Here is a 13,424-nt window from a genome sequence, read left to right on the forward strand (position 1 = left end):
TGTTGGGGGGTGGTCAATGTGGCCACAATCAAGGGTAGTAGTGTTGGGGGGTGGTCAGTGTGACCACAATCAAGGGTAGACCAGAGAAGTCACAGCAGTGTGTGTGTGTGGGGGGGCTTGGTGGTCAATGTGTCCACAATGAAGGCTAGCAGTGTTGGCAGGATGGTCAATGTGTCCACAATCAAGGGCAGCAGTGTTGGGGGGTGGTCAGTGTGGCCACAATCAAGGGTAGACCAGAGAAGTCACAGCAGTGTGTGTGTGTGTGTGGGGGGGTGGTGGTCAATGTGGCCATAATCAAGGGTAGACCGAAGTGCTGAAAGCTTAAAGCAGTCACCATGAGAGCAAAAATAAAAAGTAATTTATGATTTAGAAATCCAGATTGAGTAAAGCTATAGTGCTGAACAGAGAGCTGGAAGTGGCCAAGCTGGGGCTGGGATGCCTGCGCTACACTTCCTTTTCTCCTTCCTCTTTTCAAGTTGAAGGTAAATGGTGTGAATTACATAGGATTTAAGAGTTTTTAGTATCTTCAAATACTTCACTGACAAGTTCCTTTAGAACTTGACCTTTTATAAGAAGTCCTCTTAAACAGCTACAAAGAACCCTTAGGTTTGCCTGATGAGCTGAGGTTCTCAGGTCCATTTTCTTTACCCAGCCCACATAACAACCTGGCACCTTAAACAGAATGGTGCCTGATAGATGGGGAGATCTAGAATCAGAATTGTTCAGTGATAGGTCAAAGCACACCCAGCTGTGGGTCACGTAACTAGTGCCACTGGGACTCACACCTAGATCTTCCCTTTGTAAATGTGATACTCAGATCGAACAGAATGTAGCCGGATGGCACCACCTACTCTGTGGAAGAAGAGAAAGAGTGAACGAAGGCAAAGAAGTAAGTGCTAGTGAAAAAAACATGAGAATAAGCAGTTGGCAAGTGTGGTCTTACGATCATTATTGCCTGAGACCTGGTTCTCAATTCTTCTTTCCTCATGTTCCTTCAGCTTTTGGTAAATATTCCCAACATTTGCCATGACATCTTCTATCTCAAGGCTAAAGGGCTGCCATTGCCTTCTGCAGAGCTCCTGCCAGTTCCATCTCTGGAGATGACTCTACCCTCAGTGAACACCAGTCCTCTGCGGACAGTCAGTGATGGGGTAGACAGCTGGCTGCGGGGTGGTTCATCAGCATGCATTGCGACCAGGGTCTGGCAGACATTGGAATTCATTATAAATTCCCCTAAAGTCCCAGGAATCTCATTCCATTCTTCCTCAGCAGCTGGACGATCTAGGTTTACCCCCCAAAAATGTTACCTAAGCATGATGGGAGTAGGGGAGACAAGGAGGTCAGGTGATCTGACGACAGGTAGATGGAAGTGAGGTGGAAACTCTGTTTTTGACTCAGAATAGATGTTCTGAAGATGCCATATGAGGGATTCATGAGATCTCTGGGCACAGTTTAACCCCTAGTAACTCTGGTGGGCCAAGGAATAATCATGGGTGTCTTGGGAAGTCATTAAGAAGTTGGGCATGGGCAGAAAAGGGAAATTGATAGAAGGAATGGTTGTATGCCAGGATCTAGTCCCATGACCACCTTTTCTGCCTCAACTACCAGGGATGTCTTCACCTTTGACCAGAGGCTGACTGACATTCAGTACTCTTCTTCATCTTGGAGCCCCATGTTCCTATGGAAACCCACTCATCTTTCAAAGCTGAACCCTGCTGCTCAGCTGAGTGCTTTCACCTGAGCCACCCCTTACCCTTTTCACATTGACTCTGAGGGAGGGATTTTTATTCCCACTTATTCCTTGAGATGAGGATATTGATGTTCAGAGGGGTCACATGACCGGTTCCAAGGCAACATTCTGGTTGGGACCAGAACCCAAAGCTACAGCACATTCTACCCTGTACTACACGTCCAACTGATGTTCTCTCTCTAACGAGATCCAGTCCTGCATTGGACGTGGGCATGGTGAGCCGAGTTTAACTCTGTGCTTCATGCCTTTCTCACATAGCCCTGTCCATATGAGGACTCTTCCTTCTCACTGAGTCTTGACCCCCTCACCCTCACCATTCCAACATCACATCCTAATATTTTTCTCAAGCTGGTCTAGGATAGGGCTGACAAACGATTTCTGTAAAGGTCCAGATGGTCCACATTTTAGGCTTTGTAAGCCATGCGGTCTCGATCACAGGTTCTCATGTCTGCTCTTGTAGAATGAAGGCAACATGGACAGTATAGACATAAGTGAGTGTGCCTTTGCTCCAGTAAACCTTTACTTAGTGACACTTGAATTTGAATCTCATAGAATTTTCATGTGTCAAGGACCATTTTTCTTCCTGATTGTTTTTCATCCATTAAAACAAACAAACAAACAAACAAACAAAAAGGACAGAAAATACCAAACCTCGGCTCATGGACCATGGACCATACAAAAACAGGAGATAAACTGGATTTGACTGGTTGATCTTTTTTTTTTTTTTTTCTAACACGTGTCATAGGAATGTTGGATGGTGACCATTTATTTACCGGTGGGTAAAACTGTCTCTTTGCTCATTCCCTTAAAAGCATGTATGATTTAAAGCTTCCACTGCAGGTGAAAGCTTTGTCACCCAGAGGGATTTGGGGCAGTGGTGGCTGGGATGCAAGGGGTGGGAGAGGTAACAGTGAGCGGATAGCTGCCTCTGCGTGAAATAAGGTCAGTCTTGCTGGGAGACTATTGTCTCTTCAGTGAAAATGTTAGATTTAAATCCTATATGCCATTTATCTTTGAGCTCTGTATAGAGAGAAAGGTCTTGCTTTGGTTTCTGTAAAAATACCAGGCTTAGATCTCTTTGTGTGAGCTGTCGTCCGCCATTCTGAGGGCTGATCCTGTAAATTCATGCTCTTTAGTGGTGGCAGAGGGATTGCTTTTGTTTTCGAACAATTTCCCGGTGTGTTCTTTTCAGCTGGGACTGACATCAGGTTTCAACTTTGGCTCCACTTTTCATCTCTGGTGGGTTTGAAAGACATGGGTCCCTGCCATGGTGCCACAGCAGACTGCTGTAGCGCCCTTTCTCTGTTCCAGAAAAAGACACGGCCAGCTGCCAGTCATCTTCTGTGTCCCCGAAGACGGCACTGCTGAGTATTTCTCTGCATTTGGTTACCAAGTGATCCTCAGTGAGCTGCCTGGGCTTGGCCCCGTGATTTCTGGATGGTCTTGAAGGGATTGCACTGTACCCACTCTTGGGTGTCCCTGGACTAAAAAAATTCCACCAAATATCATCACTGTTTGCAGGATTTGGAAAGAAGCACGATGTGCCAGTTACTTTCCTCCTGGCTGGGGTGAAATACCCAACAGAAGCAACTTTGGGGAGGAAGGTTTTATTTTAGCTCAGGCTTCACAATGGGCAAAGCATGGCAGTGTCCTACATCTCTGTTGGTGGCAGTGGGAGCTGGTGGAGCCTCTCTCACATCTCAGCCGATCAGGAAGCAGGGAGAGAGAGGCAAGGGAAATGAACTCAGGCCAGAGGCAGAGCTGGCCCATAACCCTCGATCTGCACCCTTTCAGACTAATATCGGCCAGCTAGACTCCACAGCCTCCCTAAACAGCGTCACCAGCCGCAGACCCACCGTTCACACACACGAATCTGTGGTGGGTATTTCACATTCTAACCATAATATACAAGAAAGGAAATGGAGACTCAGACAGAGCTTGGTTTCCTTAGTACGAGGCCAGCTTCCTCTTTATCCTCTCCTTGCTGTATGCTAGAGGCCTCATGAGGGATGCTACAGCCAGGATTCTATGGAGCGACCTGACTTACACAGCGACCCTTCAAGAAGACCACCCCCGACACAAATGAACATTTATAGTATACCTTTCTTTGTAAACTAGGTTCTGTTCATCTGTGTGTGTGTGTGTCGGGGGGGGGGGCAATAATAACAAAACACAACTTCTTTGTCAGTGTTTCTCCCTAAAATGTTTTCATTATATTATGTTTTCTCAGCAAGCAATAGTTGTGTGCTATTCTTGCTTTAAAATTAAGCTTATAAGGTCCTTTGACATCTTGTTCCCTGTTGGAGTAGATCCATTGTCAGGCTATTTCTCTCCGAAGTAATTCTGTGGTGATTCTGTTCTAGTAGAGAAGTGACCGGGACCTTCAGTGCCGTGTTAAATACAGAAGTGAAGTGCAACTGCTCTCTTGCCTTGTTCCCAGTTTAAGGCTAAAAACATTAATTTTGTCATTAAATATGATACTAGATAAAGCATCATATATAGTTTTTTTTCCCTAGGATATCCTTTTTTAAGCTTCCATCTCAGCTTACCAAGAACTTAAAAAAATTCATAAATAGATGAAATTTGAATTGTATCAAATGGTTTCAAGAATTCATTGAGAAGATCTGGATTTTTTTTCTCTGTTAGATTATTAAAAAGGCAGCTGTAGGGAGACAGAGGCAGAAAGAGAGGGAGGCGTGGTCTGACCTTAGGTAGGACCATGTTTATTCATTATGAGGTGGCGTCTTTGTCACCCATGTGTGGATGGCCAAATGCCTACAGAAGAAGATGGGATGTGACCTCTTATAGGGGGCAGAAATGACTTCTGTAGTCTGCAAGGGAAGCTGGTAAATGTAGTCTTTCAGGAGAAAACTCTCTGTCTCTGTCTGTCTGTCTGTCTGTCTGTCTGTCTCTCTCTCTCTCTCTCTCACACACACACACACACACACACACACACACACACACACACACATTTGTAGTCTATTATCATGTAGTAAAATCTACTACTTGGCTTTCTGGGTGTCAAAATGACAAGTTCTTGGATCAACCCACTGGGCCACGCTTCTTAACCTTCTGCTCTGTTGCTGTGTTCAGTATTCTTAAAGGGTTTTTGTGTTTATGTTCATAGGGAAGTGTCTATGGTTCTTTGGTGTTTTTTTTTTTAATTCCAATTTTGATATCATGGTCCTGCAGGTCTTATGAGCTGAGAAAAATTCCTTCCTCCTCTCTTTCATGAAGTAGTTTACATAGGACTGACAGTCTCCCTTCTTTAAATCCAGAACTTTCCAAGGAAAATATATGAGCATGAAATTTCCTATGTCAAATTTTCTAATTTTTTGTGTTACTTAGGTAATCTGCATCTCTCAAGGTGTGTGACTTTTGTTGCTTACATCCATGTATACCCCTCTGCCTAAGTTCTGAGATGAACACAGGGATTGTTGGGTGTTATTCATTTCACATGACCCCAGGATAAAGCACTCTTGGGAGAGGGAACCCAGGAACGTTGCTGGAAAAGGTCTCTCCTGACATTTCTTTTGGAGTCAAGGTTGGTGTGGGTGTGAGGACATCCAACAGAGCCTGCCCAGTCAGGGCTGCAGAACACACTTCCTGTTTTCTTAGACTTAGCAGGTGCTTACCATTCCACGGGAGACCAGGGCCCCCAGGTTGCCCAGGCCTGCACTGTTGCTGCTCACAGCTGTGCCCAGAACCTCTGTAGATGCTCTGAGGCCTTGCCCTGGATCCCAACTGCACAGGCATAGTGGTTACCCTGGTTGTACATTGTCTGCCTCCTGGGGAAAAGTTAGCATCTTTCAAAGGGTTCCTACTGAAGCCCCCCCCCCCCCCTTTTCCAAGGGTATCTTTTCCTGGTCCTCTACCTCAGCCTTAGTGTGCTATGGCAAGTTTCCTCAGCCCAAATAGTGACTCTTTCATTATAGTTAGTATTCTGGTCAATAGACTCCCCGGTCAGCCTACTGTGTGGTTCCCATCGCCTAATTGGACCCAGAATGTTGTGTAAGAATTGTTGGTAAGCACCTCTTGAGTTGAGACTTTTGTCACCTACAATTTTTGTCCTCATTTCCATGACGAGTGGGAGAAACGGCTGTACATTCACCTGACAACACTTCCCAATGTCAACCACAATTAAAGTTTCCAGACTTGATTTTTATTTCCTTACACAAGCGACGGAAAGATCTGTCAGTATATCACCATGAGTAAAAAGCAATCTAACCATCTTTATACTTTCATATAAAGAAAGGGGGAGGAAGCTCTCAGATTCAACTAAATAACCAGCCAACCAAGCAAAACGCCACAAAATCCAAAAAATGCTCTCTATTGTAGTGAAGCCTTTGGCATGAATTTAAGTTTAGCTTCCCTGGGAATTCTGGGAAAACATTTTTCTTCATTGTTTTTCTAAGCCCTGCAAAGCAGAGCTAGAACTTCCCCAAACAAAGCAGCACGGGAAACCACTAACAATCCCCTGGATAACACAAATGAATAAAAATGGACAAAATCATCTCGAAAGTGCTAAAAGCTGGGCTTGGTTATTTTCCGCAGGATCCCTACTGTGGTTCAGAAGTGCCCGCTTTAGCAATGCCCTGCACATGGGAGCGGGGTTGGGGCACATCTGTGGAGAAAATAAATCACATAGCAAGTGTCTCCAACTTAGAAATGGCTCCTGTTCCAGACGTTGATTTGTGAATCAGTGAGACTAGAAATTCATTTATTTTTCCCCTATGGAAATTAGCTTTATAAAAAGTGGTTTGCTTTCTTGGCTTATGTAATTAGTTTTTCTTTGCAAAAATAAAAGTAAATAAATTGCATTGTTTCCTTCATTAGAACATATTACTATTTCACTTTCATATTTCTGAGTAATAAGTAATTCCAAAACTGACAGCTGAAAACAACAATCCCCTATTATCTCATGGGATTTTGAGGTCAGGGGCCTGTATGTGGAGCAGCTGGGTTCCCCAGGTCAGAGACCCTCAGGAGGCTGCTGTGTGTCACATGCTCTGCATCTTGTTGGTGTCACTCATGTGACCTTTCATAAGGCCTAGTGTCTTGTCACATGGGCCTCCTCACAGGGCTGCCTCATCACATGGCAACAAATGCCTCCTACTGTGAGCCACCCAGGAGAGAAGAGGAGGGCGCTTAAGACAGATGTCAGTTCTACCTGTGCTCAGAGCTGACTTCCCGTCTCTCCTGTTGTGTTCAATGCAACAGAGACACCACTAAGCCCAGCTCACACCCAAGGGAAAGGCAGCCAAGCCCCACCTCTTGACAGAGCAGAGCAGAGAAGTTGGGGCTACGCACTTGGAACCAGGGGAGCACCTGTCCTCAAGCTCACCAAACCCCACCAACATGGAGTTTTTAGGTGACATCACAGCCTGACTGGCACCGGGGTTCTAGCTTTCTGAGTGACCCTGAACTTCATATCCTAACATAGAACTGGGCTTTGGAATTGGAAATATGTGCTGCATTAAATGGTGACTGTTCTAAAGCAAGTGATTTCTGCCCAAAGCTGGGAGGGAGCCCGTTCCCAATGGGCCTGAGATGAGTTTCTATAGTCAGGTTAGTAACTGGGCAGCTTGGGGAGGTGGCAAGTTATCAGTATGGAGAGTGTTTTCTTGATGCTATGGGAGAATATGGGATTTGTTCTCTCACTACAAAAATACTTCATAAATAGTGGCCAGAATCCTGGGGCATAGTTAGGTTGAGGATTCATTACAGGCCAAGGAGGCCCATGTGGGGTGGCTCACCACCACATATGCCAGCAAGTTCATGGGAAATGGGTTCTGTGTCCCAGGCCTTTATAAACTTGCTTTCAAAGTGTGACTCAAAGTTGGGGACTTGGCTGCTTCCCAGAAACCTTCCCCACAGTAGTTTACACTCTGAGCTATCAGTCTTTGGGGGAGAGGAAAGTAACAGAAAACACTGATTACTGTAATTTACTCTTAGCACTAAGAACCTGGCAAACCTATCAAGACATAACTCTACTCAAAATCAGATTTTCTGCGGGACCTGTACTAACTCCCTTTGTAGCTGAGGTTTGACAGGTCACAGTTATCTGCTCCATTTCTGGGCTGTAGGGTCTAAATCAGGCTTTTATAAATCTCTGATCCACTATTGACCCCCATCAGGCATATCTATATGGAAGCTGATGGCCCCCTGAAGAGATGGACATCAGCTTGGCCCCAATGTAGGTCCTATGGAAGGTTCCTGCCTTCGCCTTTCTTGAGTCCTGCATTTTCAAACAATGATCCCATTTCATTCAGCAGAGGCTCAGCGAGTTATCAGGTCATTTTCCCAGAAGTGACCTATTATTAGAATCTGCAAGTGTTTCCTTGAGCATACACACAAAGAAGGTAATAGACACTCAGCATTTTGGCTCAATGCTGTCCCTTTGTGTTAGATGCCCAGATCCATGTGTAGAAAGCTTAGATGTTCTGATTAGCATAGAAAGACAAGTAAAAATAACCACAGAAGGTCTTTCTGTGTCATTTCTAGAACCATGGTTGAAGATTTTTGTTCATTATGTTTCTCAATATGGACATGTACTGAGTTATCTAACCTCCCCTAATTAGCCGTGAAGGCACCCTGCTATCTAAAAGGCTAGGTCCTTTTAGTGTCTTCAGGGCAGCCACTTCAAAGGTGCTCTGTGTCCAGGAAGAGTTGATTCTAAAGATGTGTGTGTGTGTGTGTGTGTGTGTGTGTGTGTGTGTGTGTGTGTGTGTGTGTGTTGTTTTTTTAAGCAAACCTCAGTGTGTCATACACACTCTCCTATACTTTCCCTTCCTTGTTCCATATGGGGGTGCATTCTTATCCCACAGAATGCTTTTCTGCAGCAGAATGCTGCTGGTACCCTTTTTATATCTGACCCCTGCACTTCATATTTATCCACAAGCAAAGGGACAGCATCTCATCTTGCAGGTCCAGTCTTTGCTGAACTTTGCCGGCGTCCCACCTCTTTATCAATACTTTATTCTCCTTAGAACCTTTTCTTCCCTTCTGATCTCTCAGAACAGACAATGACTTCAGAAACTGGGAGCCTCTTCATTTAACAGAGGCCAACTGTACAAAGCCAGCATTGTGTTCATACCCACCACAATATGTCTTTCTGAACATCATGTATTTTTAGCTGTATCTGTCTCATTCCCCGTGTGAAGGGCAGTGAGTGGAGATGAGTTTGCTGTGAGGTTTGTACCAATATAGCTTGGGCTTCCAGCACAGAACAATGTCCGAATAGCAGCCATAGAGCCAACCAGGCCCACTTTCTCCAGACCTAAGTGGAATGCTGCCGGATACTGCCAGAGATACTGTGGGGAGGGGGGTTATCCACCGGAACAGATTGCATGGGGAGGGCTGGGCCCCATAGGCTCATCTGAGTTTCCGGCTGACCATTTATCACTGTCAGAGAGTGGGGTGGGGGCGGGGAGTCATCCGGCCCCTCCTGCTCAGCTGCTGACTGACAGCTGACAGCACCATATACCACTTTCAAGCAGCCCATGCACCATCAAGGGAAAGTGTAGTTACCTGCTTGAGCTGCTGACATGTTCACAGAGAAGAAAGAAAAGATCAGCAGAATGCTCTGGGGTGTCAGTGAACTGTGAACTGCCTCCTCTGCACAGTGTTGTGTGGAAGTGTTACTGGAAGCCGAGTTCAGTGTGTACAAGAAGCACTGGGTTAGGCTCCAAGGAAATAATGTGCCTGGTGATTGGATGAGGAGATGCCTCTGAGGTCTGTGTACCTTTATTACATTCCAAGGGCTTGGCTGTGCTGTGAAGCTGTTGTTTTAATATGCCCAAACTGATCTCCCTGACAAATACCAGGGAGAAAGCGAATAACTTTGCGTCAGCGACATGCCAGGGCCGTAAAGCAATGCGAACCCGCAAAGCTCAGCCCCTACGAGTCTTAGAAGACAAACATTCTTAAAAACAATATTAGAAGTATAAATGATTCTTCTGTATTTTCCCAAAGATATGTTTGCCATGCATATTAAAATCTACACTGTGCTTTCAAAGCCATAGGTCACAGAGACACACGTTAGTGTGGAAGGGGCTAGTCTTGACTTCCTCCTGTACGCCGGCATTTTCAACCGTTCCATTCACAAGGACATCACTCAGTCCTTCAGGCTGAAACGCAGATCTTAATCCATAAAGTAGCTTTATTTTAAATGCAGTTTATACTCTCAAGATTATCTGTTTTTTTAAATGTGTGTGTGCATGGATGTGTGCATGCTGTGTGGATATAGTATGTGTGTGTACATGTATGTGCCACACACACACACACACACACACACACACACACACACACACACACGTGTGGAGGCTCTCCACATTGCTGTTTGAGACAGCCTGTCACAGAACCTGACATTCACTGATTGACTAGACTGGCTGGCCATTGAGTTCTGAGGATCTGCCTGTCTTCTCTCCCTCCAGCACTGGTGTGCAACCAGCACAGATGGGTGCAACCATGCTTGGCTTTCTTTAAATGAGTACTGGGCATCTGAACTCAGGTCCTCATGCCTGGGTGGCAGGCACCTTATTAACTGAGCCATCTCCCCAACTCCAAGATGATCCGATTTTGACAGTTGTTAGGAATTACTGGCATGAATGAGGGGGAGGATTTCAGGAAGTCAGGAAATTTCCATCCTATAATATTATATGTATTCCCAAGCACAGAAGTTAGCTGTGATTCAGTGTGGTTCAATGTAGTGATTAATAAAAATATCACCAAAGTGAAATGCTCCAGATGAAAGGGATGATGGAATGCATTTCCTGGGGGTGTTGATGGGGTGAGCCTGGGAGCTCGGGGACCTCGGGGAGTGCACCAGAGCAGGGAGCTTTAAGAGCAACAGCCTGCTCTGGCACAGAAGCCGGGAGCGTGGATATGACCAGCAGTCCTGAGGAGGGTGTGGGCTGTGCTAGCTGATGAAGGGTGATGACAGGGAAGACACTTCCTCTTTCTCTTTGTGTCACTGACATGAAGCACAGAGCCTGGCAGAGAACCAGCAACCCAGAAGCTTCCCAACTTGCTTGGCTAGAGGATGGATTCCTCTGCCGTGACATGCTGGGGCGGCTCTGTGCCCCCCCCCACCCCCCCCCACCCCCCCCCCCCCACCCCCCCGCCACCACACACACCCAATCTTCTTCATCCTTCCTGCACACGCCTGCCTCTTCAGTTTATGAACTAATGAACTCATCAGCCCTGCCCAGGTCCGGAGCAATGTCTCAGCCCCCATCAGACAGAAACAAATAGCCTGGCCACACAGCTGCTTCCATTGAAAGTCCCTCGCAGCTGAGCCCTTGTCCCTCAGGGCAAGACTGGGTTCATGGTGCCTGGAGCATAGAGGGGAAGGGTCTGGTGAGTCCTGACAGAAGGGGCAGGCAGCACGTGGACCTGCTGGTAATTTCATACGCAGAGAGGCCAGCAGCAGGCCAGCAGGCTTCTCTGTATGTGAGATTGAACCCAGAAGAAAACATTTCGATCTTTAAAATACTGTTTTTTAATGTTTTTTCCTTTTATTTTTAGCAGACTGATTATCAAATAAATGCCTCTCAGGAAAACAACAACAACAAAACTAGAGTCTACAGTCATGTGAAGAAGGATGAAAAATCCTCTGTAATCCAGCACATTACAGCAGCCACTGTCCTGCTGTCGTTTTTCTGGGCCTTTGTCCTTTCCTTACTGAGCAGGGGTTGTGTGACCTGCTCTCCCAGCCCTATTCTTCTTACTTCCCGATGCCGTAGGGAAACCACGTATGATAATACATTAAAAATGACTGACCTTCTACCGCAGAACGTCAGAACTTATTTTTTTTGTTGTTATTGTTGTTAGCCTTTCCCCAAACACTGTAGCCCCAAACTAGAAGAACAGAATGCCAAAAGTAGATAGGACTCCAGTGCCCATGGGCATGCTTGCCTAGAGATTATTCTCTCTCCTCCCCCAGGGTCCCTGCCCCACATCTCAGTGACATACAAATTGTCCTTGATGTTGTGGAGTGGACCTGAGGCAGGATCTGGTCAGTGTTCTGGAGGGATTCTTTTACTGAAGATGGAAGAGACTGGTCCAAAATTAGATCTTGGGGGTTGCGTGAACCCTGCTTACTTCTTCCTGATGCTTTGAATGTGTGATCCAGAGAAGGAGCAGTAAAGAGTTAAGGGAAGGTATTCAGAGACTCTTTGGTTTGGGGAGGTCAGCAGACTTTTCCTTCCATCCCAGGCCCAATGAGAATGTTGATCACCATTCTCATTAGAAGCTGGGGTGCTGGTTAATTTTACCTGTCAACTTGATACAACCTAGAATCGCTTGAGAAGGGATTCTCAATTGAGGAAGGAGTTACCTAAATGAGATTGTCCTGTGGATGTGTCTGTGGGGATTGTCTTGATTGTTAATCGAAGTGGGAAGACCTAACCCGTAGTGAGCAACTCCATTTCATGGGCTGGGCCCTTAACCGTGTAAGAGTGAAGAAAGGTAGCAGAGAAATAACAAGTAGCAGCGTAAGTTTCTCTCTGCTCTTGACTCTGTTAATCCCACCAGGTGAGAATAAAACCACTACCACAATTTTTGAGCCAATTTTGAAGCAAGCTTCATTAAATACTGGCCAGGACAATGGACACTGGCCAGTGCCATACCTAGTATTCCCAGAAAATGGCGCAAATTATGTTACGCAGGTGCTTATAAAGGCAAACCCCACAAGGCTACATACTTCCTGCCTTCATCCAATAGGGGGCAAGCATACATTCTGACATACTTCCTGTCTACATACCTCCTGCTTGCATGTGATCAAGCACATCCTGTGCAGTTGGGGCAACCAACCTTATTTACAGAAGTGGAAACACGGGGCTTGTTATCTTATATGAACAACAGCCCCCAGCATCCCAGGAAATTATCTGTCCTTAAGGCAAGTAGGGCTTACAGATTAGAGGCATTTTTATTTTTTAGATCTCTTAAGCACAGTAATTTAAACTTAAAACATAACTTCTGCCCTCACAACTGTAGATGTGATGTGACCAGCTGCCTCAAGAACTTGCCACTGAGACTGCCCTGCAATGAAGCATTATAACCTGGCATTATAAGCCAAATCAATCTCCTTCCTCCCAAATTGCTTTTACCAGGATATTTTTTGTGAGGATGAGGGTATTGTCCCAACAAAACAGTTTCTACCACTTACCACTTTGAAGGGATGGAAACGTAGAGTAAGAAAGGAATTTCTCACTGAATGTGGTGACATTGGGAGTCGGATGGCTGGTATTCTAAACCCCGTGTTTGGGAATATTGACAGTGCTTGAGGAAGAAATGAAATGGGGTCAGTTGCATACAGTCTGGCAATCTTGGTAAACAATGGTATGGTTGATCATTATTTCAGGTCTGGTTTTGTGAGGATGGTTCTGTGAGGATGCCCTGGTTCTGGGGATGTCTATTGCTCAATCTGGTCATTCGGTTCTCTACATTAAGATGTGTATGAGGAGAGCTTAGGTCTCTCACTGTGGGGTAATTGTCACTCATGGAATGACCTCCCTGCAAGCATCAGTGTTCCTGGTCACTCAGTATCTCCAGTCCTGAAGAAGCTAAGAGAAGTTAGGTGAACTGAGGCGCATCAGCCTTATGTTACCAGTTCCGGGGCAGCCGCTAGATGACCTGCATGCCCACCTGTAGGGTTGAGCAGGAATCCGAC

At 45.7% G+C, this 13,424-nt stretch overlaps 1 protein-coding gene across 5 annotated transcripts in view; it reads left to right on the forward strand.

The window, feature by feature from the left end:
• Nucleotides 1-13,424, forward strand: part of Msra (methionine sulfoxide reductase A) — a 333,498-nt gene that overhangs the window by 111,263 nt on the left and 208,811 nt on the right. Inside the window, exon 1 of one of the 5 annotated variants that reach the window (XM_059273482.1) lies at nt 737-889. The exons of the other annotated variants lie outside the window; for them this stretch is intronic. Within the exon in view, the coding sequence (XP_059129465.1) occupies nt 838-889 (52 nt within the window). The 5' untranslated portion in view covers nt 737-837. Of the gene's footprint in view, nt 1-736; nt 890-13,424 lie in introns of those variants that run through there. 5 annotated transcript variants of the gene reach the window in all.

The sequence above is a fragment of the Peromyscus eremicus genome, chromosome 9 (genome assembly GCF_949786415.1).
Source record: "Peromyscus eremicus chromosome 9, PerEre_H2_v1, whole genome shotgun sequence".
NCBI lineage: Eukaryota > Metazoa > Chordata > Mammalia > Rodentia > Cricetidae > Peromyscus > Peromyscus eremicus.